This window comes from Eretmochelys imbricata, chromosome 2 (assembly GCF_965152235.1).
Source record: "Eretmochelys imbricata isolate rEreImb1 chromosome 2, rEreImb1.hap1, whole genome shotgun sequence".
NCBI classification, from domain to species: domain Eukaryota; kingdom Metazoa; phylum Chordata; order Testudines; family Cheloniidae; genus Eretmochelys; species Eretmochelys imbricata.
In genome coordinates this window covers 270,042,108-270,068,866 of record NC_135573.1, presented here as the reverse complement: position 1 = coordinate 270,068,866, position 26,759 = coordinate 270,042,108, and the positions used below count along the sequence as shown (strand labels likewise).

Here is a 26,759-nt window from a genome sequence, read left to right as displayed (position 1 = left end):
GGGGGCGGGGACTACAGGTCCCAGAATGCCTTGCAGTGGGGAAACGACAGGTCCCGGGATGCCCTGCGCTGGGGACGGGGACTACAGATCCCAGAATGCCTTGCGCCGGGGGAACTACGCGTCCCGGGATGCCCTGCGCTGGCGCCGGAAGCGAGCGGTCCGGGATGGAGGAGGCGGGTGAGTATCTGCTCGGGGCTCAGAGGTCCCGCCGGTCCGGCTCGGCGCCCCCCCCCACCCCCCGCGCTGCTGCCCCCCCGCATCTAACCCCGCCCAGCCTGGTGCCCCCCCCCGCTGCTGCCCCCCATCTAACCCCGCCCAGCCTAGTGACCCCCCCGCTGCTGCCCCCCCATGTAACCCCGCCCAGCCTGGTGCCCCCCCCCATCTAACCCCGCCCAGCCTAGTGCCCCCCCGCTGCTGCCCCCCCATGTAACCCCGCCCAGCCTGGTGCCCCCCCGCTGCTGCCCCCCATCTAACCCCGCCCAGCCTAGTGCCCCCCCGCTGCTGCCCCCCCATGTAACCCCGCCCAGCCTGGTGCCCCCCCCGCTGCTGCCCCCCCATGTAACCCCGCCCAGCCTGGTGCCCCCCCCCCGCTGCTGCCCCCCATGTAACCCCGCCCAGCCTGGTGCCCCCCCCGCTGGTGCCCCCCCATGTAACCCCGCCCAGCCTGGTGCCCCCCCCGCTGCTGCCCCCCCCATGTAACCCCGCCCAGCCTGGTGGCCCCCCCCCGCTGCTGCCCCCCATCTAAACCCGCCCAGCCTGGTGCCCCCCCCCGCTGCTGCCCCCCCATGTAACCCCGCCCAGCCTGGTGCCCCCCCCGCTGCTGCCCCCCCATGTAACCCCGCCCAGCCTGGTGCCCCCCCCCGCTGCTGCCCCCCCATGTAACCCCGCCCAGCCTGGTGCCCCCCCCTGCTGCTGCCCCCCCATGTAACCCCGCCCAGCCTGGTGCCCCCCCCGCTGCTGCCCCCCCATGTAACCCCGCCCAGCCTGGTGCCCCCCCCGCTGCTGCCCCCCCATGTAACCCCGCCCAGCCTAGTGCCCCCCCCCGCTGCTGCCCCCCCATGTAACCCCGCCCAGCCTAGTGCCCCCCCCGCTGCTGCCCCCCATGTAACCCCGCCCAGCCTGGTGCCCCCCCCGCTGCTGGCCCCCATGTAACCCCGCCCAGCCTAGTGCCCCCCCGCTGCTGCCCCCCCATGTAACCCCGCCCAGCCTGAAGGCCCCCCCCGCTGCTGCCGCCCCATCTAACCCCGCCCAGCCTGAAGGCCCCCCCCGCTGCTGCCCCCCATCTAACCCCGCCCAGCCTAGTGCCCCCCCGCTGCTGCCCCCCCATGTAACCCCTCCCAGCCTGGTGCCCCCCCCCGCTGCTGCCCCCCATCTAACCCCGCCCAGCCTAGTGCCCCCCCCGCTGCTGCCCCCCCATGTAACCCCGCCCAGCCTAGTGCCCCCCCCGCTGCTGCCCCCCCATGTAACCCCGCCCAGCCTAGTGCCCCCCCCCGCTGCTGCCCCCCCATGTAACCCCGCCCAGCCTGGTGCCCCCCCCCGCTGCTGCCACCCCATGTAACCCCGCCCAGCCTAGTGCCCCCCCCGCTGCTGCCCCCCCATGTAACCCCGCCCAGCCTGGTGCCCCTCCCCCGCTGCTGCCCCCCCCATGTAACCCCGCCCAGCCTGGTGCCCCTCCCCCGCTGCTGCCCCCCCATGTAACCCCGCCCAGCCTGGTGCCCCCCCTGTTGCCCCCCTTCCCCTGCCCCCCATCTAACCCCGCCCCTGCCGAGCCTGGTGACCCCCCCGCTGCTTCCCCCCTTCCCCTGCCCCCTCATCTAACCCTGCCAAGCGTGGTGCCCCCCCGCTGCCTCCCCCCATCTAACTCCGCCCCCGCCGAGCCTGCTGCCCCCCCCCCACTGCTGCCCCCCCATCTAACCACGCCCCCGCCCAGCCTGGTGCCCCCCCCACTGCTGCCCCCCTTCCCTGCCCCCCATCTAACCCCGCCCCTGCCCAGCCTGGTGCCCCCTCACTGCTGCCCCCCTTCCACTCTATCTAACCCTGCCCCCACCGAGCCTGGTGCCCCCCCTCGCTGCTGCCCTCCTTCCCCCCCATCTAACCCCGCCGAGCCTGGTGCCCCCCCTCTCGCTGCTGCCTCCCCGCCCCCCGCCGAGCCTGGTGCCCCCTGCCTCCTCTCCCTTCCCCCTGTCCCCATCGAACCCTGACCCCGCCCCCATCTAACCCCGCCCCTGCCGAGCCTGGTGCCCCCCCCCGCTGCTGCCCCCCTTCCCCTGCCTGACCTGCCCCCTCGCCTCCTCTCCCTTCCCCCCGCCCCCATCTAACCCTGACCCCGCCTAGCCTTGTGCCCCCCTTCCTCCTGGCCCCCTTCCCCCCGCCCCCATCTAACCCTGACCCCGCCTAGCCTTGTGCCCCCCTTCCACCCCTGTTCAACCTCCCCCACAGCTAACATGCTCTCCCTGCTGCAGTTCTGGCTCCCAACTCAGCGGCTCTTGCGGGAATGCTGCCTCTGCACTCTCTGGCAGGCCTGCTCATGCACCCTCCTCTGTAATTTGCTTCCCACCGGTGGTGTGCTCCCCAGCAACGCAGATGGGCTGTGCCCCAAAGACTCCCTCAGACACTCGCGCCCAGAGTGCCCGAGCGGCAGGCCCTGCAGGGAGTAACTTGGAGGGTTCGCTGGCTTCCTCCCTCTGGAGGTGTTTGACGGCCGGGAGGCTGGGCGGCTGGCTTGCGGTGGTCACTTGCCTCCTTGTCCCTCACGTGTATAGATTGTGAGCTGCTTGGGGCAGGGCTAAAGCCTTTTGTTCTTCAGAGTCCAAGACCAGCAGGGACCACTGTGATCAGATAGTCTGGCCTCCTGCATCACACAGGCCAGAGACCTGCCCCCAAACTCATTCCTTTGGCTTTAGAGCGTCTCTTTTAGTTACATAAAGAAAAGGAGTACTTGTGGCACCTTAGAGACTAACCAATTTATTTGAGCATGAGCTTTCGTGAGCTACAGCTCACTTCATCGGATGCATACTGTGGAAAGTTCCTATGAAATGCAGCCGATGAAGTGAGCTGTAGCTCACGAAAGCTTATGCTCAGATAAATTAGTTAGTCTCTAAGGTGCCACAAGTACTCCTTTTCTTTTTGCGAATACAGACTAACACGGCTGTTACTCTGAAACCTTTCTTTAAGTACGTGATCACTTACTGCTTTTTCCACAGGATCTCTTGCCTCATTCAGTGTCTGAATGAAAGGTGCTCACTGAGGGCTTGTCTGCACTACCCGCCGGATGCGGCGGGCAACGATCAATCCAACGGGGATCAATTTATGGCATCTAGTATAGGATGCAATAAATCGACCGCTGAGCACTCTCCCGTCCACTCCGGTACGCCACCAGAACGAGAAGCGTCAGCTGTCGTCTTACCACAGTGAAGACACTGCAGTGAATAGATCTAAGTATGTCGACTTCAGCTATGCTATTCACATAGCTGAAGTTGCATACCTTAGATCGACCCTGCGCGGTAGTGTAGACAAGCCCTGAGTGAGTAGCTATTTAATGCTCTTTGTCCTTAATTGGCATGTGATCCCAGGCTTTGTATTCAGGGCTGGGTTTTGATGGTCAGTAAGCAGAACTAATCTTGTGGAGCGAGCCCAGGGGAAGTCTTTTTATTTTTGGTTTTAGTTTTTGGGAATTCCTTGTTGTTTCATTTGATCCAGATGTGGCAGCGGGGGAGGGGGTTGGTTACAGGTTCTGCCCTGGGTGGTGGGAGCTGGGTTGTGAGCCAGCTCACCCAACCCTCAACCAGCAGCAGCAGCTCTAGGGCTCCTGTCCGCTGGGGCTGGGCCTGGCTCCTCACTCTCGGTGTTGCGACCTGCCACACAGGCTTGCAACCTGGCTGCTCCTCCACCAAACCTGAGCGGTGCTGCAAGATCAGTCACTCAAAGTTGGACCATTTAGGGGTGCCCCTTTGCCATGCAAGGAGGAGGCTGGGCCAAGCCTGAGTGTGACGCTGTGACCTTATGTACCAGGTTGCAATGCCCAGTCAGGACAGGAGCCCTAGAACGGCTGTTGCTGGTTGAGGTTTTTGTTTTATTTCACGTTGTTTCACTTTTGGGAAAAGATGAATTTCTCTTCACAACACACCTGTGAGATTAGACTGTGGTATTCTCAGTTCATAGATCGGGAACGACGGCACCGAACCTCAGAGGATTTAGCTACCTAACTCTCAGTTAAATCAGGGGGTGTTCAGATGCCTAGACCTTTGAGGATCTGAGTCCGAGAGAGTAAGGAAAATATTGTTCAACGTTTCCACTAGTTTTGGATGCCCAGTTGGAGATTCCTAGTTTCCTTCAGTGCTTTGCATGGAGCGTAAAGGGTTAAAAAGTTGCTTTGGGGCAGAGCGGGGCAGGTGAGGGGGGTTGCATGAATGGGTTGATAAGGACTGGCTGGAAACCACCCAGGATCCACAAGACAGTGGAATCCCCAATGGCCAGGAGGGAGATTTTTCCCCATCTATCTGCAGGGAAGCAGAGCAAAGGTGCCAGGTGGAGAACAAAGGGGAGAGGGGTCAGGTGACTAGGCTAAGTTGGCCTTTGGAGACAGGCACCTGGCTGGAACTAAGGACAAAGGGAGAGAGCCAAGATGGTTTCAAGGGAGCCCTGGCCTGGATTTGGCCGGGCTGAACTCTGCCTTCACCTTTGCCCCTCTGCTATCAGGACCTGAAGCCAGGCGACCAATAAAGTGTTACCTTGTTTTGGGAGGGCTGCCTGCTGTGAGTGCAGATACTGACTGCAGGGAGCATGATGCCATGAAGGGGCCCTGCAGGCATCTGGCTGGGGATTCACTGTAGGGACCCACAGAGAGAGAGAGGGATCGCTGGGGCTGAAGGGCCAGTTCCAGAGCCTTGACAGCTACAGACCTGCCCCAGTGGAACTGTGGGTCCTTGGGACCTGGCACACTAAGGGGACTGGTTACATGCTGGGGTATAGACTAGGCTCTGGGGCTGGGACAGGTGCCTAGACTTTTGAAGATCTGAGCCCAAGCGATTAAGGCAAAAATTGTCAAAAGCTTCCCCTAGTTTTGGATGCTTGATTTGAGATGCCTGGAGGCTGAGGAGCTTAGCATTTTATAACACTTCAGATGTTCAAAGCACAGCTCTGATTGACTTCAGTTGCCATCATGAGCACTTGGCACTTCTGCAGATCAGACCCCAGGTCTCACGTCAGACATCCAGAAAATGAGAACACACTGAAAAGTTTGGTTTAAGTGACTTGCCCAGCATCGCCCAGGAACTGCATGGCAAAGGCAGGGACAGACTCCAGTTTTCCAGGACAGCATTCAATTGCCTTTGCCACAAGAACATTCTTTCTCTTCCTGTTTTCCCCTGCCTCATTCACTGCACACTTTCCTGGTGGAGTGGAATGCCCTTGTTGGCATGTGCCCATCGTTGAAGGGTATCTACAAATAATTGTGTAAAGGGGGTGAGGGATGGATACACACTTCCTGCTTCGGCAAGAAATGCGCCCTAAAGACAACAGCATCCTTCACTACGCAGACATGATTCATTCCCACAGCCCCATCCATCCTGTACACTGATTGAGGGTCAGGGGTCCTATGGGTAAAGTAGTATGTGATCAAGTAATTAAAGATTGTATTGTAAGTACATGCACATGGAGTCAATTTAAGGATGCCCTTGTAACCTTAACTCTGGCACTTCCTATCTTTTGAGTGCTCAGCTTTGCAATCTCAGCATTCTTCTAGTGTAGATTTTTGTTAATGTAGCCACCTGACTTTTTTTTTTAAAAACAAAGTGAAAAAACAAATTCCATCGTGTGGAACCATATTGGCCCCTGACACCTTTAGATCCCAGCACAGTCCTCTCCCCGTGGAGGTCAGACTACATGATCATACTACTTCCCTTCTGGTCTTAACATCTCTGACTCTACCACTCAGGCTAGCGGAGGAACTGTCTGTGTGTGTCTGCTACTAGGTGGGGTAGGACAGGACACGTGCTTTGTCAGTGGATTGCACATCTGTTGGCTTGCGTCAGAGGAATGCTGATGGTCAGGAATCCAGAATTCCATTCTGGGCTGTGGAGAGGAGCATGTCTAGCGGTTATAGACCCTTCTGCCCCTGCCTGTCCCTGTCTCCTAGCATATACCTGTCTGTCTCTTCTCCCACCGCACACACAGCCTGTCTCTCCTTCCCCCCGCCCTCCCAAATAAAAACAGTTGAAGTTTGCAAAGTTAGGAGCAACTGAAAAGGGGCAGCTAGTGGGAAGCATTAGGCAGCCTTAGCTAGACTGCACTACCTGAGTGGGGACAGTGGGAAGGGAGTTGAACGGGGAGGGTGATGCGAACAAATAGGCTCAGAGATATAGGCCTGTTGGGCTCAGCATCCCTCTAACTCGGCTGAACCCTGCACTTACTGCCCAGGTGCATGGGGGTGTCTCCAGGACCTTCCTCCCTGGGGCATTAATGTTGTGCCCTGTGGGCCAGGCCCAACCCAGAGAGAGTCCCTGTTGGGTGGGAAGCTGAGGGCCTGCCGTGCTCCTGAGCACTGTCTGGGAGGGTGTGTGCCTAGGATACTGGCTCCCAGGGCTCATTGCTGCTGTTTTGTCCCTCTGCAGTTTGGTAATCCTGCTGTGCCCAGCACTGCCCAGCTGCCATGGCTCTGATTGAGGGCGTGGGGGACGAAGTCACCATCCTCTTTGCCCTGCTGCTCATCCTGCTGGTGCTGGCGCTTGCATGGGTCTCTACGCACACCTCAGAGCGGGGAGACCAGGTCTTTGCTGCTTCCCCCGCTCTGGCAGCTGGACAGCTTGGGACAGAGAGCCTGCTGGAGGACGGGCCGAGGGAAACCAGCATGCAAACCCCAGCGGCAGGGGAGCCCAAGGAAGAAGCGGAGTCTTCAGCAGGTGCCATGCCAGATGGGCCTGACGGTATTGCTCCAGGGCTGAGGCACCGGGCCAGCCCTGGATCTCCACAGTGCCCCCTGCAGCCCGCTGGAGACATAGGTGCCAGCCCCGAGGCCACAGACAGTAGCCCCACGGACCGCACCATAGTGTTAAGGCTGAAGTTCCTGAATGACACGGAGCGCCTGGCCACTGTGTGCCCAGAGGAGACTGTCGGCTCTCTGAAGAGGTGAGAAGCCACGCAGCAGCAAGCTGTGGGGAGGAGATGGAGCTCTGGAGCACAGCCTCACAGCCAGGCAGGCTCCCTCTCTCCTCCTTGCCTCTGCCCTCCCCATCTGGAGGCTCTGGCATCCCTTGAACCTCAGTTTGCCCTCCTTTCTCCTGCACTGAACGTGCTGGACACGGCTTGGAGCCTGGACCGCTTTCTGCTACCATCCCTCCCCAGGGGGATAGGCTTGTGTGCGCCAGCTCATACCTGTGGCTTAGGCAGCACCGTTGGTGCCATTGATCACAGATTCACAGACCAGGGTGATGGGTGCTGTGTGGGGGACACCCTGGCACAAGAGCACAGACTGGCTTGGGGAGACCATGATGGGACACTGCTAGGACAAAGAGAGCACGCAGCAAAATGACAGACCATGGAAGGGAATATGTGGGGGAAGGCTGTGCAGCCAGGTGCCTGGGGATGGGGATGGATATGGATTGGTGGCAGGGGGTTGCATTCAGGCTCCCGGGATGGAGATGCATGGGGAGTTGGGCACAGCCAAGCCCCCCCCCGTAATGAGGGTATGGAGCCTTATGGAGGAAGGTTGTACTCAAGGCAGACTGTGAAGAGTTACAAAGGGATCTCATCAAACTGGGTGACTGGGAACTAAATGACAGACAAAATTCACTGTTGATAAATGCAAAGTAATGCACATTGGAAAACATAATCCCAGCTCTACGTATAAAATGATGGGGTCTAAATTAGCTGTTACCACTCGAGAAAGAGATCTTGGAGTCAGTGTGGATAGTTCTCTGAAAACATCCACTCAATGTGCAGAGGCAGTCAAAAAAGCGAACTGAATGCTGGGAATCATTAGGACAGGGATAGATAATAGGACAGAAAATATCACGTTGCCTCTATATAAATCCGTTGTATGCCCACACCCTGAATACTGCATGCAGATGTGGTCACCTCATCTCAAAAAGATTTATTAGAATTGGAAAAAGTACAGAGAAGAGCAACAGACATGATTAGGGTTGTGGAACGGCTTCCATTTGAGGAGAAGATTAGAGACCGTTGATCTTGGAAAAGAGATGACTGAGGGGTGATAGGATTGAGGTCTATAAAATCATGATGGGTGTGGAGAAAGTGAATAAGGGAGTGTTATTTACTCCTCCTCATAACACAAGAACGAGGGGTCACCCAATGACATTAATAGGCAGCTGGTTTAAAACAAACAAAAGGAAGTGCTTCTTCACACAATGCACAGTCAGCCTGTGGAACTCCTTGCCAGAGGTGTTGTGAAGGTCAAGACTATAACTAGGTCCAAAAAAGAATTAGATCAGTTCCTGATCCATCGATGGCTATTAGCCAAGATGGTCAGGGACGCAACCCCATGCTCCAGGTGTCCCTAAACCTCTGATTGCCGGAAGCTGCGAGAGGATGATGGAATGGACCACTTGATAAATCACCCTATTGCATTCATTCCCTTTGAAGCACCTGGCACCGGCCCCAGTTAGCAGACAGGACTGTGGGTTAGCTGGACCGTTGGGCTGAGCCAGTGTAGCTGTTCTGATGTTCTTAAGGTAGGGATGGTGGACTCTGTCTGTGACTGTGACGTTTCCCTCCCTGTGTTTTTCACCTCAGGGCCCATTTCCCAGGCCAGGAGCACCAGGTGCGTCTGATCTACCAGGGCCAGCTGCTGCGGGACGATGCTCAGAGCCTGGCTGCGTTGCACCTCACCCACAACAGCGTTCTGCACTGCCACGTCTCCCAGCATGGCCCAGCCCCTGTGGCTGCTGGCCTCCGGGCCACCGCTGACCCTGTGCACACAGCCCTCAGCGTGGGCAGCCTGATGCTGCCGCTCTTCGCGCTTATGCTGGCTGTGCTGTGGTACGTCCAGCTGCAATACCAGCATGTCTTCACCGCCACCGCCACCTCCTGCCTGGCCGGCCTCACCCTGCTCTTCAGCTTCATGGCCTTCGCTCTGTACCGCAGATAACGCTGCCCACGGAGCCTCCGAACCCCGCCAGCCGGGAGAACCCGTGCCATTCTGGGCAGAGCCCGCCCGCCCGTCCACTGGGCTGTACTGCTCAGCCGTTGCGGTGGGGCTGATGACAGAGACCCCCCCAGTCCACAGGGACCCAAGTCTGCTGTCGTAGCATGAGTCCTGCTGCCCAGCAGGAGGGCAGGGCAGTGACTGTGGCCCCTATTTCCGAGTCCCGTACCCCCCACTCCACCTGGTGGCTGAGAGGAGGGATGCTGCAGTCCAGTGAGGTTACCCCCTCCCACAATGGCACTCAGGGTGGTTTTTGTCAGGGTGGGAGTCAGATCCTTAATTGTTACAAGGGGGCAGTTTCTTCCTGCCTCTGAGGAAGGAGAGAGGACTTCTTGGTTATAAGGATCAAGCAGCTCTGCAGGACAGGCTAGGGTCTCCTCCTGAACCAGTTCCTCTGCCAGCACCTGCTGCTGAGGAGTTGTGCTGTGCAAATAGGGAATCTGCCCAGACTCCACCCGCCCCACCCCCATCTGCTCTTTGCACGTGCTTGTGCACAGACTGGGCCCTTGTGCTCAGTGCTTGTTCACCCACACACTGGCATACAGTCCAGGTGCTGTTGCGTGCCCTTCTTTCCCCTGCACACTCCAGTGTGCGCGCTCTCTCTTCTCCCTCTCTCTCTCACACACACACAAATACACACTCTCTCTCTCTCGTTCTCACACTTTCCTTGCTGTGTGGAGTCCTGGACCTCCTGCTGTCCTTGCACCTTCTCTCTCTCGTTCTCACACTTTCCTTGCTGTGTGGAGTCCTGGACCTCCTGCTGTCCTTGCACCTTGGTGATCGATTAGCCCATGGCTGCGCGGGGGAGCAGTGCCTCCAAGAAGGGGAGAGCCCTGAAGGCAGAGCTCTTCACCCCTTGGGCCCTCTGGCTGGGCCCACAGCTGATGCCTGAGTGGAGGTGGGGGGACACTGCAGCTCATGCAGGGGCTGACTGCGTGGTCTGGCCCTTTGGGGAGGGGGCCCAGCTGTGGGAGGCCCAGCTGGCAGGGCACTGCCTGTCCTGCCCCCTAGGGTTCCTGGGGGGTGATGGGGCCTGGGTCAGTGGAGCATGTTTCTCAGTAATGCTTCTTTTAAAATTAAAACCCGTGAATGACTAAAATCTCCTTTGGCTGGTGTGTGTTGGGGGAGGGTGTGGGGAGTGAGTGAGTGGAGAGTGGGGCAGGGGAGATGTGTATGGGGGGCATGGGGGAAAGGAATGGTAATTGCTGGACCAGAATAGCCGGCTCCCTGCTCTCTCCGGGGTAGGGGGGCAGAGTGATTGCTGGACCAGAACTGCCTGCCCAGCCTCTCCAGGGAGGGGGTGGTGGAGGAGGAGGGGGCATGGGGGAGGGATGCAGTGTGTGGAGGTGCAGGAGGACAGGGTGATGGCTCCTTGCTCCCTCCAGTGGGGGTGTGAGGTGTCTGTGCAGGGAGAGGAGTGGGGGCCAGCTGAAGCCACCCCAGAGGAGCTGGATCCCTGGTCTCTCCAGCTGGGGGTAGGATGTGTTGTGGGGGAAGGGGAGGGGAGCCAGGTGATGGGGGTCCCAGAGGAGCCGGATCTCTCCAGGGAAGTGTGGGGGTGGGTTTTGGGGGAGGGTGTGGGGAAGAAGTGAGGGAGCAGAGTGGGGGAGGAGGATGTGGGGGTGGGGTGATATCTCTTGGTGGGAGGGTCAGGTTGTGGGGGAGGGGTGCATGGTGGGGGTGGGATGACTGATCTCTTGGGGGAGGAGATGGTGAGAGGGAGGGAGTGGGGGATGGACAGGTTGTGAGGGAGGGGTGACAGATCTCGGTGGGAGGGGAGGATGGGAGTGTGGGAGGGGTGGGGGTGGGGTGAAGGATCTCTGGGGGGAGGATGTGGGGGAGGGAGGGAGTGGGGGAGGGGTGCATGGTGGGGGTGGGGTGAGGGATCTCTGAGGAGAGGGAGGGAGTGAGGGGGTGCATGGTGGGGGAGCAGTGAGGGATCTCTGGGGGGAGGGGAGGATGTGGGAGGGAGGGGGGTGCATGGTGGGGAGGAGTGAGGGATCTCTGGGGGGAGGGAGGAGTGAGGAGTGCATGGTGGAAGGGGGGGTGAGGGATCTCTGGGGGGAGGGGAGGATGTGGGGAGAGGGAGGAGTGGGGGATATCTGGGGGAGGGGAGGATGTGGCAGGGAGGGAGGGAGTGGGGGGTCCATGGTGGGGGAGGAGTGAGGGATCTGTGGGGGGAGGGAGAAGTAGGGAGTGCATGGGGGGTGAGGGGAGGGGAGGATGTGGGGGGGTGCATGGTGGGGGGAGGAGAGGATGTGGGGGGAGGGAGTGGGGGTGCGTGGGGGGAGGGGAGGATGTGGGGGGGTGCATGGTGGGGGTGGGGGATCTCTGGGGGGAGGGGAGGATGTGGGGAGGGAGGGAGGAATTGGGGGTGCATGGTGGGGGAGGAGTGAGGGATCTCTGGGGGGAGGGGAGGATGTGGGGGGAGGGAGAAGTAGGGGGTGCATGGGGGGTGGGGGGAGGGAGGAGTGGGGGTGCATGGTGGGGTGGGGGGAGGGGAGGATGTGGGGGGTGCATGGTGAGGGTGGGGGATTTCTGGGGGGAGGGGAGGGGAGGATGTGGGGAGGGAGGGAGGAGTGGGGGGTGCATGGTGGGGGAGGAGTGAGGGATCTCTGGGGGGAGGGGAGGATGTGGGGGGTGCATGGTGGGGGGAGGGGAGGATGGTGGGCGGGAGGGAGGGGGTGCATGGTGCAGGTGGGGGGGAGGGAGGGACTGGGGGGTGCATGGTGGGGTGGGGGGAGGATCGGGGGGAGGGAGGGGGGATGGTGCAGGTGGGGTGGGTGAGGGATCTCTGGGGGGAGGGGAGGATGTGGGGGTGAGGGAGGGACTGGGGGGTGCATGGTGGGGGGTGGAGGGATCTCTGGGGGGAGGGAGGGGGGTGCATGGTGGGGGTGGGGATGAGGGATCTCTGGGGGGAGGGAGGGGGTGCATGGTGGGGGTGGGGTGAGGGATCTCTGGGGGAGGGGAGGAATGTGGGGGGGATGGAGGGAGGTGGGGTGAGGGATCTCTGGGGGAGGGGAGGATGTGGGGGGGAGGGAGGGACTGGGGGTGCATGGTGGGGGGAGGGAGGGACTGGGGGGTGCATGATGGGGGGGTGGGGTTGGGGGAGGGAGGAGTGGGGGATCTCTGGGGGGAGGGGAGGATGTGGGGGGGATGGGGGGGGAGGAGTGCATGGTGGGGGGAGGGAGGAGTGGGGGGATTCTCTGGAGGGAGGGGAGGATGTGGGGGTAAGGGAGGGACTGGGGGGTGCATGATGGGGGGCGGATGTGGGGGGGAAGGGAGGGACTGGGGGGTGCATGATGGGGTGGGGGTGGGGGGAGGGAGGAGTGGGGGGATCTCTGGGGGGAGGGAGGGAGGGACTGGGGTGCATGGTGGGGGGCGGATGTGGGGGGGAGGCAGGGACTGGGGGGTGCATGATGGGGTGGGGTGGGGTTGGGGGGAGGGAGGAGTGGGGGGATCTCTGGGGGGAGGGGAGGATGTGGGGGGGATGGGGGGAGGAGTGCATGGTGGGGGGGAGGGAGGAGTGGGGGGATCTCTGGGGGCAGGGAGGGAGGAGTGCATAGTGGGGGGGAGGGAGGAGTGGGGGGATCTCTGGGGGCAGGGAGGGAGGGACTGGGGGTGCATGGTGGGGGCGGATGTGGGGGGGAGGGAGGGAGTGGGGGGATCTCTGGGGGGAGGGGAGGATGTGGGGGTGCATGGTGGGGGGGAGGGAGGAGTGGGGGGATCTCTGGGGGCAGGGAGGGAGGGACTGGGGCTGCATGGTGGGGGGCGGATGTGGGGGGGAGGGAGGGACTGGGGGGATCTCTGGGGGCAGGGAGGGGGGTGCATGGTGGGGGGGGATCTCTGGGGGAGCGGGGGGTGGGGGAGGGGTGACTCCCAGAGGAGCCCAGTCTCCTTTGGGGGGGGCGGTTGACGTCACGCAGGCGTCGGCCAATCCCCGTTGAGACGCGCCGGTGCCTGTGGTCGCGAGTTCCGCCAGGTGCCCCGCCCCCTCATTAGCATAAGCAGAGGCCTGCCGGGGCGGAGCCGGGCGGGGCGGGGCTGGCGCGGCGCGGGGGCTGCCGGGAAGATGGCGGAGGCGGGGGCCGGGCGGCGCTGAGGGGCCGGGGGCGGCGACGGGCTCCAGCGCGGCCGGGAGCGCCATGTAGGGGCCGCGCGGGGGGGCAGAGCTGGGGGGAGGGGCCCGTGAGTGGGGGGGGGCGGAGCTGGAGGGAGGGGCCGGTTTGTGGGGGGGCAGAGCTGGGGGAGGGGCCCGTGAGTGTGGGGGGGGCAGAGCTGGGGGAGGGGCCCGTGAGTGTGGGGGGGGCGGAGCTGGGGGGAGGGGCCGGTTTGTGGGGGGGCAGAGCTGTGGGGAGGGGCCGGTTATTTGCGGGGCAGAGCTGGGGGAGGGGCCCATGAGTGTTTGTGGGGGGGGGCAGAGCTGGGGGGAGGGCTCTGGGAGTTGCCAGTTGTGGGGCGTGTCGGGAGCGGGGCCAGGGGGCTCGTTGTGGGGAGAGCCGGCGGGCACCCTGTCCCGGCGGGGGGTGCATAGGGAGTGGGGCCGGGGGGCTCGCTGTGGGGAGAGCGGCCGGGCACCCTGTCCCGGCGGGGGGTGCGTAGGGAGCGGGGCCGGGGGGCTCGCTATGGGGAGAGCCGGCGGGCACCCTGTCCCGGCGGGGGGTGCGTAGGGAGCGGGGGCGGGGGGCTGGCGGTGGGGAGAGCCAGCGGGCACCCTGTCCCGGCCGGGGGCGCGTAGGGAGTGGGGCCAGGGGGCTCGCTGTGGGGAGAGCGGCCGGGCACCCTGTCCCGGCCGGGGGCGCGTAGGGAGCGGGGCCGGGGGGCTCGCTATGGGGAGAGCCGGCGGGCACCCTGTCCCGGCGGGGGGTGCGTAGGGAGCGGGGCTGGGGGGCTCACTGTGGGGAGAGCCCCTGGGCACCTTGTCCCGGCGGGGGGTGCATAGGGAGCGGGGCCGGGGGGCTGGCGGTGGGGAGAGCAGCCAGGCACCCTGTCCCGGCGGGGGGTGCGTAGGGAGCGGGGCCAGGGGGCTCGCTGTGGGGAGAGCCGGCGGGCACCCTGTCCCGGCAGGGGGTGCATAGGGAGCGGGGCGGGGGGCACCCTGTCCCGGTGGGGGGTGCGTAGGGAGCGGGGCTGGGGGGCTGGCGGTGGTGAGAGCGGCTAGGCACCCTTTCCCGGTGGGGGGTGCATAGGGAGCGGGGCCGGGGGGCTCGCTATGGGGAGAGCCGGCGGGCACCCTGTCCCGCCGGGGGGTGTGTAGGGAGCGGGGCCGGGGGGCTCGCTGTGGGGAGAGCCCCTGGGCACCTTGTCCCGGCGGGGGGTGCATAGGGAGCGGGGCCGGGGGGCTGGCGGTGGGGAGAGCGGCCGGGCACCCTGTCCTGGCGGGGGGTGCGTAGGGAGCGGGGCCAGGGGGCTCGCTGTGGGGAGAGCCGGCGGGCACCCTGTCCCGGCAGGGGGTGCATAGGGAGCGGGGCGGGGGGCACCCTGTCCCGGTGGGGGGTGCGTAGGGAGCGGGGCCGTGGGGCTGGCGGTGGGGAGAGCGGCCGGGCACCCTGTCCCGGCGGGGGGTGCGTAGGGAGCGGGGCCAGGGGGCTCGCTGTGGGGAGAGCCGGCGGGCACCCTGTCCTGGCAGGGGGTGCATAGGGAGCGGGGATGGGGGCACCCTGTCCCGGAGGGGGGGTGCGTAGGGAGCGGGGCCGGGGGGCTGGCGGTGGTGAGAGCGGCTAGGCACCCTTTCCCGGTGGGGGGTGCATAGGGAGCGGGGCCGGGGGGCTCGCTATGGGGAGAGCCGGCGGGCACCCTGTCCCGCCGGGGGGTGTGTAGGGAGCGGGGCCGGGGGGCTCGCTGTGGGGAGAGCCCCTGGGCACCCTGTCATGGCAGGGGGTGTATAGGGCGCGGAGCATCTGGTGGGACTTTTGAGGAGAGTACAGGTGTCTCCTTGCTGCGTTAGCTGGTGTTTCCTTTGTCCCAGGCTGAGGCCCCTAGGGAGACTGGGGCCCTGGCTCTGCCTTCCTCATGCTCTTTCTCTGACTTTCCTTCAGGGTCTCCTTGTTTTCAGAAGCCCCTCGAGTTGCCCTCCCCGCACCATGCTGCGCCTGCTGCCATGGCTCCGCGCCCTGAGCCAAGAGAGCACGCGGCCCTGTGTCCTGCAGGGGCTGGCTGCTAGTGACACGAGGGGGTCCAGGATGTACCCGAGCTGCTACTGTGCGGGGAAGGCCAAGCAGCGGGCTGTGCTGCTGCCCCTGGATCCCTACAGCCATGGGCTGCTCCACAGCGTGCCCCCTGATGCTGGCAGGACTCGAGGCCATGGCAAGAGGAAGAGCTGGAGCTTCATCCACGAGAAGATGAGCTACGACACTTTCTTCACCATGAAGCGACTGATAGAGCGGTCGCGGAGTGTGGGGGGAAGTGCTGCGTTGGGTCACCCAGAACCCCAGCAAGGTGTCTGCCAGCCACTACCCCATTGCCCTGCACAAGCTGGGCCAGCTGCTGCAGCAGCCGCAGGGCCAGGCCATGGTGAATGGAGAGCACCGTGGACCCAGCCAGGTGCTGGAGCAGCCAGAGTTCCAGGCGCTCTGCCAGGCCATCATCAGTGGGTGCTCCAAGTTCGATAACTTCAGCATTGTCAATTGTCTGTACGCTGCCGCGGCCCTGGGTGAGTGCCCCAAGAATGGGAGGGTAAGAGGTTATGTGCCCTGGGGTGTTTGAGTGGTCGTGGGACTGCTGTGCATAGGTTTGGGAGAGCAGGAGGGGTTATCATGCGTGTGTGGACACCCAGTCTGTGGGTAAAGGGGTTACCTTCCTGGAGGTGGGCAGCTCTGGAGCAGGGAGGGTTATCTGTAAGGTGGACAAGGAGTGGCGCCTGGCTATGTGTGTGGGGACGTTGCCTTTCTGTGTGTACGCAGGAGGTTTGGACCGGAATCATACCTGTGTGAGTTTGTGTCAGGGGCAGGAGGCATTGTGTCATTGCGGAGGCAGAAGCTGCATTTGGGACACACGCCTTGGGGCATGGGCCAGGGAGGACAAGAAGAAACAAATATGAATATGAGTAGGCCGCAGCTGTCTGCAGTGCCCAGAGTGCCTGTGTGATGAGGAGGCTGAGAGAGTCAGCCCCAGCTGGGAGTGGGGTGACAGCCGCTGCAGAGAGAGGGGCCGGGAACTGGGGTGCAGACTCTGTGAGCTCTACAGAGAGATCGACCTTCCTTCAGGGCAGCATCCCAGGCTTCGGCCGCACTTTGGTGTATGGGCAGGAGAGGAATCTATTAATGGCGTGCCTGGATCAGCCCCTCTGGCTAGTGCCGGAGACTTCAGAGGAAGGCATAAGAATCCTTCCATAGCTGCTGATGTTACCCACACAAAATTCTCTGTTACTTGCACACTCTAAGGGCACCCGCCTTTACCCAGTTCCTAGAATTCAAGGCATAACCCTCTTAATTAGGCACCCACCTGTACACCGTTCTTAGGGCTCAAGGCATAACCTTACGCTCTGCAGGTTTGCAGGGTCTTTTACTAGAGAAAGAGCCTTACATAGTAATATCCTACTGAACTTCTATTTATTAACAATCACCAAAACGGAAGGCACATGCTAAGCATGCAATGTTCACCACTCCCAATAAGGCAGATGAACTTTTCTTGATGGCCAGTCAGGATCAGGTCATCTGGGGGACTCCAGCTTCTGCACAGTGTGGTTGGCAGGGTGTTGAGGTCTGGCAGCTCTGATCTTGGGGCTGGGTCCTGGAGTTGGTTCCAAAGAACTTCCCTTTGGACCCCAGTTTATATACTGCAACTTGAGTCCTGCTTAGCTGTACCTTCACCTATCGTTTTACTAAATTATTACTAAACAATTCTGTAACCAATCTTAACATATTTTACACCAATCCTTAAACCAATCATAACCCACCACCTTAATTGATTTACACCTAGCAAAATTAGTGATGTAACAGAAACAATCAAAGAACCCGACAGATCAACAATAGAGACGTGGGGACCATAAAGACAAAACAATAAAAAGAGGGATTTCACACCCACAACTATTGATAAGTGGTGTCTTGCCGGACAGAATGCCATCAAACAAAGTTTTCTTTAACCATCTTAAGCTCTGTTTCTGTGTCTGACGATGATGGGTGCTATTAGGACAGGAGCCTTCTGAACAGCCCGATAGGACATTGTTTTAATGTAATTTAGATGGAATGTGGGGCTGTGACTTCCTGCTTCTTGGCTGATGGCTGCTGCTCTCCTAATATGGCTGCAGACAAAGGCCTCAGACCTTACAATGTGGCTACAGGAAAAGGCCTTATCTTTACAACATGGGACAATCTTCCACAGCAGTAGGTTTCATGTAGCGCTTAATAGTCAGCGATCGGCTTAAGCCTTGGAGAGGAGGTTTAATATACCTGCAGAATTTGTGTTACAGTAACTATTATGTGTGTTCTTGGTATGCACATCAACTTCCAATCCTTCTTTGAATCTCGCTACATTCTTGGCTTCAATGACTTCCAGTGTCAGTGACTTGCACACTGTAATCACGAGCCGTGTGAAAAGGTATTTTTCAGTTTTGAATTTCCCGCCATTAATCTCTTGGAATGTCCCCTTGTCCTTGTGTTCTAAGTCTGGGTGCACAAGTGCATCCATCTCTTTTCTGTAGACCCGTCATTGTTTTTATAGACTTTTATCACAACCCCTCTTGCTCGTCTGCTCTCTGAGGAACCATCCCAGTTGTTTCAATCTCTCTTCAGAGAGTCTTTCGAGGCCAGCGGTTCTCGGTTGTCATTGCACCGTTATCCCCTTCTTTCAATTACTACATAACCCCAGGAGCAGGGGCCAGAGCCTGAGTCCCGCTGCCCTGGGTAGGGGTGGAGCTCAGGCTTCAGTTTCAGCCCTGGGTCCCAGCAAGGCTAATGCTGGCCCTGGCGACCCCATTAAAATGGGGTTGCAACACACTTTGGGATCCCCGACCCAGTTTGAGAACTGCTGTTCTAGGCCTTTGATCATTTTCGCTGCCCTTGTCTGAACCCCCTCGAGCTCTACAATAGCCTGCCTGGGACAGAGCGCCCATGCTGCACACAGGATCCAGAGGAGGTGGTGCCATTGGTTTAAAAAAAGGCATTTGAATATTCTCGGTTTTTCACCTCCCCAGTCCTTAAGCGTCCCAACATCACCTCAGCTTTTTTGACCACAGCTGTGCATTGAGCAGAGCTCTTCACTGAGCTATTGGCAGGGAAGCCCAGATCCCTTTCCTGGGCTGACACCGTTAATGTCAAGCCCTGTCAGGTGGACAAGTAGTTCGTATTTTCCCCTTCAATGCGCATTACTTAGTATTTATCAGCAGTGAACTTCACTGGCTGTCATACAGCCCTTTCACCCAGCTGGGCTTGGGATCTTTGAGTTCCTCACCGCCCTCTCTGGGCCTGACTCCCCTAAATAACTTCTCAGCTGCAAATGCTGCTACTTCCCTGCTCACCCTCCTTTCCAGACCCCTGATAAATTCATTAAGCACAGGACCTAGCCTGACGCCTTCAGGCTCCGCTGTTAACCTTGTGTCCTTTAGTCCTGCTCTCGCTTTCTATGCCCAGCCAGCCTTTGATCCACGACAATACTGTCTCTCTCACCCAGGATGACTTCACTTCTTTAGAGTAGCAGCCGTGTTAATCTGTATCTGCAAAAAGAAAAGGAGTACTTGTGGCACCTTAGAGACTAACAAATTTATTTGAGCATAAGCTTTCGTGAGCTACAGCTCACTTCATCGGATGCGTGTAGTGGAAAGTACAGTGGGGAGATTTTATATACACAGAGAACATGAAACAATGGGTGTTACCATACACACTGTAACAAGAGTGATCAGGTGAGGTGAGCTATTACCAGCAGGAGAGCGGGGTGGGGGGGAAACCTTTTGTAGTGATAATCAAGGTGGGCCATTTCCAGCAGTTGACAAGAATGTCTGAGGAACAGTGTGGTGGAGAGGGAATAAAAGTGGGGAAATAGTTTTACTTTGTGTAATGACACATCTACTCCCAGTCTCTATTGAAGCCTAAGTTAATGGTATCCATTTTGCAAATTAAATCCAGTTCAGCAGTCTCTCATTGGAGTCTGTTTTTGAAGTCTTTTTGTTGAAGAATTGCCACTTTTAGGTCTGTAATCGAGTGACCAGAGAGGCTGAAGTGATCTGTGACTGGTTTTTGAATGTTATAATTCTTGACATCTGATTTGTGTCCATTTATTCTTTTACGTAGAGACTGTCCAGTTTGGCCAGTGTACATGGCCGAGGGGCATTGCTGGCACATGATGGCATATATCACATTGGTAGATGTGCAGGTGAACGAGCCTCTGATAGTGTGGCTGATGTGATTAGGCCCTATGATGGTGTCCCCTGAATAGATATGTGGACACAGTTGGCAACGGGCTTTGTTGCAAGGATAGGTTCCTGGGTTAGTGGTTCTGTTGTGTGGTGTATGGTGGCTGGTGAGTATTTGCTTCAGGTTGTGGGGCTGTCTGTAAGCAAGGACTGTCCTGTCTCCCAAGATCTGTGAGAGTGATGGTCGTCCTTCAGGATAGGTTGTAGATCCTTGATGATGCGTTGGAGAGGTTTTAGTTGGGGGCTGAAGGTGACGGCTAGTGGCGTTCTGTTATTTTCTTTGTTAGGCCTGTCCTGTAGTAGATGACTTCTGAGTACTCTTCCGGCTCTATCAATCTGTTTCTTCACTTCAGCAGGTGGGTATTGTAGTTGTAAGAACGCTTGATAGAGATCTTGTAGGTGTTTGTCTCTGTCTGAGGGGTTGGAGCAAATGCAGTTGTATTGTAGAGCTTGGCTGTAGACGATGGATCGTGTGGTGTGGTCTGGACGAAAGCTGTAGGCATGTAGGTAGGAATAGCAGTCAGTAGGTTTCCGGTATAGGGTGGTGTTTATGTAACCATCGCTTATGAGCACCGTAGTGTCCAGGAAGTGGACCTCTTATGTGGACTGGTCCAGGCTGAGGTTGATGGTGAGATGGAAATAGTTGAAATCCAGGTGGAATTCCTCAAGAGCTTCTTTTCCATGGGTACAGATGATGAAGATGTCATCAATATAGCGCAAGTAGAGTAGGGGCATTCGGGGACGAGAGCTGAGGAAGCGTTGTTCTAAGTCAGCCATAAAAATGTTGGCATACTGTGGGGCCCTGCGGGTACCCATAGCAGTGCCGCTGATTTGAAGGTATACATTGTCCCCAAATGTGAAAAAGTTATGGGTGAGAACAAAGTCACAAAGGAGCTCTCCCCACAATCAGCCCCCTTCCCCCACTTCCTACACACCCCTGCTGCGCTACATTGATGACATCTTCTGTGTGACTTTTAGCTTCTTTAGCCACCTCTTGTGGGGGACCTTGAAAAAGGCCTTTTGAACATCTAAATTACGTCAGCTCATTCAGTAGATGAGTGAGAAGTGATTTTCCTTGGCAAAAATCACGCTGGTTAGACCCTGTGAAACCCTGATTTTTCAGGTCTTTTAATAGACTGTTGTTAATGATCATTTCAAGCAGTCTGCCAGGTACAGATGTACGGCTGACTGATCTAATTCCCCGGATCACCCCAGGGCCTTCCTTAGATCTGGGTACAGCATTTGGCCCCCTCGGGTCGTCTGGGACAGCGGCTGGTTTTTAAGCAATTGCCGTTTTTAGCAGCTCAGCCCCTTCTTACTGAAGCTCCTTTGGAGCTCTTGGGTGTACTGTTGGATTTCTGTTGGGCTCAAGTAGCCTCTTGTCACTGCCCACTAGCCCGGTTCCTTTAATCTTGGCCTTCCGGATTCCCTTTTGTTCAGCAGCTCGTATATATTCTGAGTGTCTCTTCCTGTTTGTTTAACTAGAATCCATGCCACCTGCAGGGATTTCACTTTCTTTACTTCTGACTTGAGAGCCTATTTGACCATCCACATCGTATTTCAATCTCTTTCTGACAGGTTTCAGAGTAACAGCCATGTTAGTCTGTATTCGCAAAAAGAACAGGAGGACTTGTGGCACCTTAGAGACTAACCAATTTATTTGAGCGTAAGCTTTTGTGAGCTACAGCTCACTTCATCGGATGTAGCTCACAAAAGCTCATGCTCAAATAAATTGGTTAGTCTCTAAGGTGCCACAAGTACTCTTTTTCTTTTTGCGAATACAGACTAACACGGCTGCTACTCTGAAACCTTTCTGAAATTTAGTGTCACTGTCGCTTCTTGGGGCCCTACCTCCTCCAGGATGTTGAACTTAATTCGATTGTGGTCACTGGTAGTGGCTCAGCTACTGTCACTTCTTCAATTACCTTAATTAAAATATTCATTTAAATTAAGAGATGAGTTGGGAATGTTTTTAAGGTCAGGCTTGACAGAGCCCTGGCTGGGATGATTTAATTGGGGATTGGTCCTGCTTTGAGCAGGGGGTTGGACTAGATGACCTCCTGAGGTCCCTTCCAACCCTGATATTCTATGATTAGCCCGGTTAGTGCCACATCACCTGGGTTTTGAAGGAGACCTGAAATTCGTCCCTGTACAAGGCAGGGGAGGCAGTGTGAGGTTGTGGGATAGGTCTGTCTGCTGCGAGGTCCAGTCCTTTGCCCAGCAAAGTCAGCAAGACTTTCCATTGACTTCACTAAGCATCAGACTAGACCCAGAATGATCACAGGGAAATCGGCATTTTAGGTTTCAGCATCAACACCTCCCTCCCCCACCCTTGAGAGGAATGAGCTGCCACCCCTCTTCAAGCTGGCCTTTCAGGCTGGCTGGGCACTGAGGCCAGTCTCTGTGCTCAGGTTGCATTTCAAGGTTTTCTTTGCAACCACGAGGGCTAAAACCCTTTTTTTTAGCTGATACTCTAGAGCATGATTCTCAGGAGTGGCTGGAATCTATAGGGATCTAACTGATTTGAATCAGGTTCCCTTTTCAACAGCTGGAGATACTTAAGACAGAGCCAGGTGCTGGAGGGAAGACCTGCTGTGCGTGCCTGTGGCTCTGGGCAGTCATAGCAGTCTGGGCCTGAAAACCCACTCATGGAGATCAGGAACCTGATCTGGTGCAGAGTGGGTCCGTTTCTGCAGGATCCCAGCTTTAACTGAAACATGTCGTTTCTATTTCTTCTCCTTGGGAAGGACCCTCCAAATCTGACCATGGTGCTCTGCACCTCTGCCTGAGTCTGCCCACAGCCAGCTCCAGCACTCCTGGGGCCACCTAGAGCTTCTCAGGAAGCCTCGGGGTAATTGATAAGACTCAGCTCCTGCAGTGGGCAGCAGCAAAACTGGCTGGATCTGGGTCGGTTTCATAGTGCTGCTGATGGGGAAGCTCTGAATGGGGGCAGAGACGGAACCCAGCTCTCACAGCGAGTGGCTGCTGAGGGTTCCCTAATCCCTGCTCGGTCTCCAGGTCTCCCTGGCGAGTCGGCCTTGGTGCAGGTGCTGGAGGATGAGTCCCGGAGCCGCCTGGGGCGCTTCAACCAGAAGGACGTCTCCATGGTGTTCAGCAGCGTGATGCGGCTTCACCCATCCAGCCCCCACCCCCTGGTGGAGTCCTGCCTCGGCAGCCTGGAGCGGCACCTGGAGAAGGAGCGCCACCCACAGACCCTCTTCCTCCTCCTCTCCTACTATCGGCTCCGGGCCCAGGCGCTGCAGGGCCACCCAGCCTCCGACCAGCAGCTGCTCAACAACCGCAAGATCCTGCGCCTGGTCAGGCACACGCTGGGGCAAGTGAGCGCCGTACGCGAGCACGAGCTAGCCCTGCTGGATGAGATGTTGGCCCTGTGTGCTCAGGAGGCCAACAATAAGGCCTTGGAGGCCATCTTCAGCTCACAGCTCTTCTATGAGAACCGCCAGGAGCGCTTTATCCGCAGCATGGCAGGTGAGGGCTGGGGCTACCCACCTTCCCAGGCTTGCCCCAAACCTTTCCCCAGCATTGGCTGGTCTGGACTCTGGCCCACCCTCTTCACAGCCTGTGCTCCTGCCCTTTCTTGCCCCTTAAAGGACATCCTGGCAGCCTGAGCTCAGCTGTGCAAGCCCCTCCTCGGTGGTGCCCTGCGGTGCTGGGGAAATGCCTGGCATTAGAGCTGGAGTAGCAGCCGCAGCTGCGATTGGGGTTGCCCAAGTGTACCTTTCCCAGCCATTCCCCTTCTGGGTGGAGGTGTCCCAGGCTGGTGGCTGGAGGGTGAATTCTGGGTGCTGGAGCACAGGAGCCTCAGCCTTTTGGGATGAGGAGGAAAGGGACGTCTGTCCTCTTCCTAGTGTACACGCAGATGTACTCTTCTGAAAAGCAGCCTGCCTGAGAGCTGCCCTGGGCTCGGCAGAGGAGGCTTTGTACCAACTTGCATCACAGGCTGCGCCTGCCCTCTGAGCCGTGCGTCCCCCTGCTCCCTCAGGAGCACCCTGGGATGATCTCCCAATGCCTGGCGCGGGGAGCCGCACTGTGCAAGCCTGCCTGTCAGTGGCTGCTCTGGGGGGCCCACCCCCCATGGGATGATCGAGGGTGGCCGTTCTGCTCTTGACCCCTTCTGCGCCTCAGCCAGGACGTCTGGACCAATCCTGCAGGGATTGTGTGAGTAGTGTCCTTGTTTCAGTTGGAGCCCCAGGGAGTCCCAGGCAGAGACCTGGCTTGGAAGCCCCCCAGAGGTTCTGCAGAAGCAGCTGCCCATGGTCGGACTGGGCTGTTATCTGCCAGGACATGGGGCCCCAGGCAGGGCAGTGTCCGGTGTTTCTGGGTGATGCAGCCTTGCTCTGTGGTATTCCCTTCAGAGTGGCTCCCAAGGAAGGCCGAGAACCTCACCCCCTACACCATGGCGCTGATTGCCAAGTACGTGGCCCGGCACAGGCTGCGTGAGCCGCGCCTGCTTGACACCATCGCCAACTTCCTGCTGAAGCGTGGGGAGCAGCTGGAGAGCAAGGTGAGTGTTCTGCCTGGCCCTCGGGAGACAGGCTGAGGCCCAGCTCCGTGGAGCTGTCCCGTTACCAAGGGGGATAACAAAGTCCCCCCATGTGAGCGGGGATCTCAGTGCAGTTACCAGGGAAGGGCCCCTTCAGGGCAAGGCTGGCCAGTCCTCCATGCCCCCTGCCTGCCCCAGCCTTATTCCCTCTCTCTCTGGCTGCAGGTGATCCAGAAGCTGGTGTTTCCCTTCAGCCGCATGAATTACCGGCCATCTAACCACAGCGAGCTCTTCCCCAAGCTGGAGGCCATCCTGGAGCAGAAGGCAGCCAGCTCACCCCTGGCCACTGTCAACATCCTCATGTCCATGTTCCAGCTCAGGCACTTCCCCCAGGCTGTCCTGCACCAGGTTTTCTCCCCAGCCTTCATCACCAATGTCATGAGTATGTCAGTCCTCTGCCCAGGAAACCCACATGGCTGGTTACGGCCCCTAGGCCTAGAGGTGGGAGGTGGGTCCCAAGGGGCTGGGTATGGCAGCCCTTTCCAGGAAAGTGGGAGGGGTGGGGGTGTGGATAGAGCCCCTGCTGGGATCTCTCCCCTGCCCCAGGAAAGGAGGATCCCAGAGTGAGCAGGGGGACAGCTGCACTGCCTGTCTCTTTCCCGGCGCAGGCAGCCCTTATGCGCTGATCGTGCGCCGCTACCTCTCTCTGCTGGATGCAGCGCTGGAGCTGGAGTTCCGAGATTACAGCGGCCCGCGCCTTGACCCACGCTACCGGGTCCTCATGTTCGACCACGCTCTGACAGCTGACGAGGCCAACAGGAAATACAGGTAGGAGGGCTGCGGGGGGCAGGGCTTGAGGGCAACAGCCCGTACGGGTTGGAGGGGCGGTGCCCAGCCCAGGGTGATGGGGGCGGTGCGGGGCGGAGGGCCCGGCGCCCAGGCCATGTGGGTCATGGGGAGCATGGTTTGAGGGCAGGCAGTACAGGTCAGATGGTATGTGAAGTGTGTCAGGGCAAGGCATCCACATTAATGCCATGCTGGGGAGAGTGGGGCAGCACCCACGGGCTGCTGCCAGTCCCCCCTTCTCTGTAAGGAGCCTTTGGTAAGCCAGGGGAGGGGAAGGGGCCATGGGTCTGTCAGTTCTACAAGGAAGTGTGAGCTAGGGAGATGGTCGCTCACCTGGACTCCCCCTCGCCCCCCCCCCCCGGCTCTGCACCTCCTACTCTGGGAGGAGAAGCTTCCTACCATGCAGCAGCGGGGGAGGCACCCAGCCCCAGGGGCATGAGGCGGGGGAGGCGCCCGGCTTGCAGCGGGCACGTTCCGAGCGCCGAGGCTCTCTACGGTACAGCGCTGCAGCTATGCTGCTGTGGAGTGTCTGTGTAGACAGGGCAACGGGAGGTGTTCGCCCCTTGCTGTGGCCCCTCCCCGAGAGGCGGGAGCTAGGGATGGACAAGTTCTTCTGTTGACCTAGCACTGTCTACACGGAGGCTGAGGTCGGCCTAACTACGTTGCACAGGGAGTGGATTTCTCAAGCCACTGAGCAGCGGGGGGTGAGTTAATCTGGTTAGTGGGGCAGCCGCAGCAGGGGGGCCCGTAGCTCCCTGTGGCCTGGGAAGGGATGGGTTTGACGGGCATGGACGTTGCGGCCCAGCAGAAGAGGTGGGAGCATGGCAGAGGAGGCTGGGGGTCCCGGCTGGGGTTTGCTGTGACCCCTCTTGTTCCTGCCTTCAGTTACAAGGGGCTGGTGGCTGAAGCCCTTCGGCAGCTGGTGGGAGAGGAGTGCTACCGGCAGGATGAGGTGCTGCCCCCTGGATACTGCACAGGTAACATTCCTGGGGGATGTCCGTACGGGGCAGGGGGGGTGCAGGGAGATCTCTCTGACCATAGGCTCCAGGCACCCCTGAGGGGAAACATCCTGTGGGAGAGGAGATGGCACGCAGGCCCCCAGGGGAGCAGGGAATGTCTGCTCCTTGTGGGGCCTGGGGAGGCCCCTTCCCGGCTGAGCTGAGCCTCTCAGAATGAACGTGAAAAGCCGGAGGGGATTTGTGGCGTTTACCTGTGCTGGAAAGATGGAAGGAGCAAAATCTGCCTGAGCTCAGCCAGCCTCACTCCAGGTCACCCCAGGGCGGTGACAACCCTGCCGGACAGGCCTCGCCCTGCACCCCTGGGGCGGGGGGGCTCCCCCTAGCGGTGACCTCACCCGCCCCCCCCCACCTGCACCCCTGTGTGTGGGCAGGGTTCCCCAGGGTGGTGACAACCCTGCTGGACAGGCCTCGCCCTGCACCCCTGTGTGTGTGTGTAGGGGGGGGAGGGGCTACCTAGGGTGGTGACCCCTCCCCCCCGCCCTGCACCCGTGTCCCAAGGCGGTCACCACTCCCCAACCGCTGGACAGGCCTCGCCCTGCACCCCTGTATGTGTGTGTGGGGGGGCTACCTAGGGTGGTGACCCCTCCCCCCCGCCCTGCACCCGTGTCCCAAGGTGGTCACCACTCCCCAACCGCTGGACAGGCCTCGCCCTGCACCCCTGTATGTGTGTGTGGGGGGGCTACCTAGGGCGGTGACCTCTCCCCCTCTGCCCTGCACCCGTGTCCCAAGGCAGTGACCCCTCCCCAACTGCCAGACAGGCCTAGCCCTGCAACCCTGGTATGGGCTCCCCCTAGCGGTGACCTCACCTCCCCCCCAACCTGCACCCCTGTGTGTGGGCAGGGTTCCCCAGGGCGGTGACGCCTCTCCCTGCCAGACAGGCCT

At 59.6% G+C, this 26,759-nt stretch overlaps 2 protein-coding genes across 4 annotated transcripts in view; both read left to right on the top strand.

The window, feature by feature from the left end:
• Positions 1 to 132: 132 nt before the first annotated feature.
• On the top strand, positions 133 to 10,253 carry TMUB1 (transmembrane and ubiquitin like domain containing 1). 3 transcript variants are annotated; one of them, XM_077808647.1, is made up of 3 exons: positions 133 to 177; positions 6,612 to 7,125; positions 8,749 to 10,253. In XM_077808647.1, the coding sequence occupies exons 2-3, from the start codon at positions 6,650 to 6,652 to the stop codon at positions 9,101 to 9,103; spliced, it is 831 nt and encodes a 276-aa protein (XP_077664773.1). In that variant the 5' UTR covers positions 133 to 177; positions 6,612 to 6,649; the 3' UTR covers positions 9,104 to 10,253. The 3 variants fall into 3 exon arrangements, with proteins under 3 accessions (XP_077664773.1, XP_077664774.1, XP_077664775.1); XM_077808648.1 differs by lacking the exon at positions 133 to 177 and adding an exon at positions 3,209 to 3,367; XM_077808649.1 differs by lacking the exon at positions 133 to 177 and adding an exon at positions 3,385 to 3,523.
• A 2,935-nt stretch (positions 10,254 to 13,188) lies between these two features.
• Positions 13,189 to 26,759, top strand: part of FASTK (Fas activated serine/threonine kinase) — a 29,677-nt gene continuing 16,106 nt past the window's right edge. The window contains 8 exon segments of the mRNA XM_077808646.1: positions 13,189 to 13,307; positions 15,199 to 15,558; positions 15,560 to 15,812; positions 22,527 to 22,997; positions 23,885 to 24,033; positions 24,238 to 24,454; positions 24,681 to 24,840; positions 25,744 to 25,835. Coding sequence (XP_077664772.1) covers positions 15,244 to 15,558; positions 15,560 to 15,812; positions 22,527 to 22,997; positions 23,885 to 24,033; positions 24,238 to 24,454; positions 24,681 to 24,840; positions 25,744 to 25,835 — 1,657 coding nt within the window. The 5' untranslated portion in view covers positions 13,189 to 13,307; positions 15,199 to 15,243.

Excerpts from the sequence above, each read along its gene's own strand:
- TMUB1 (XM_077808647.1), top strand. The coding sequence starts at position 6,650 with ATGGCTCTGATTGAGGGCGTGGGGGACGAAGTCACCATCCTCTTTGCC. Across the intron at positions 7,126-8,748 it reads ACTGTCGGCTCTCTGAAGAG|GGCCCATTTCCCAGGCCAGG; the intron begins GTGAGAAGCCAC and ends TTTTCACCTCAG.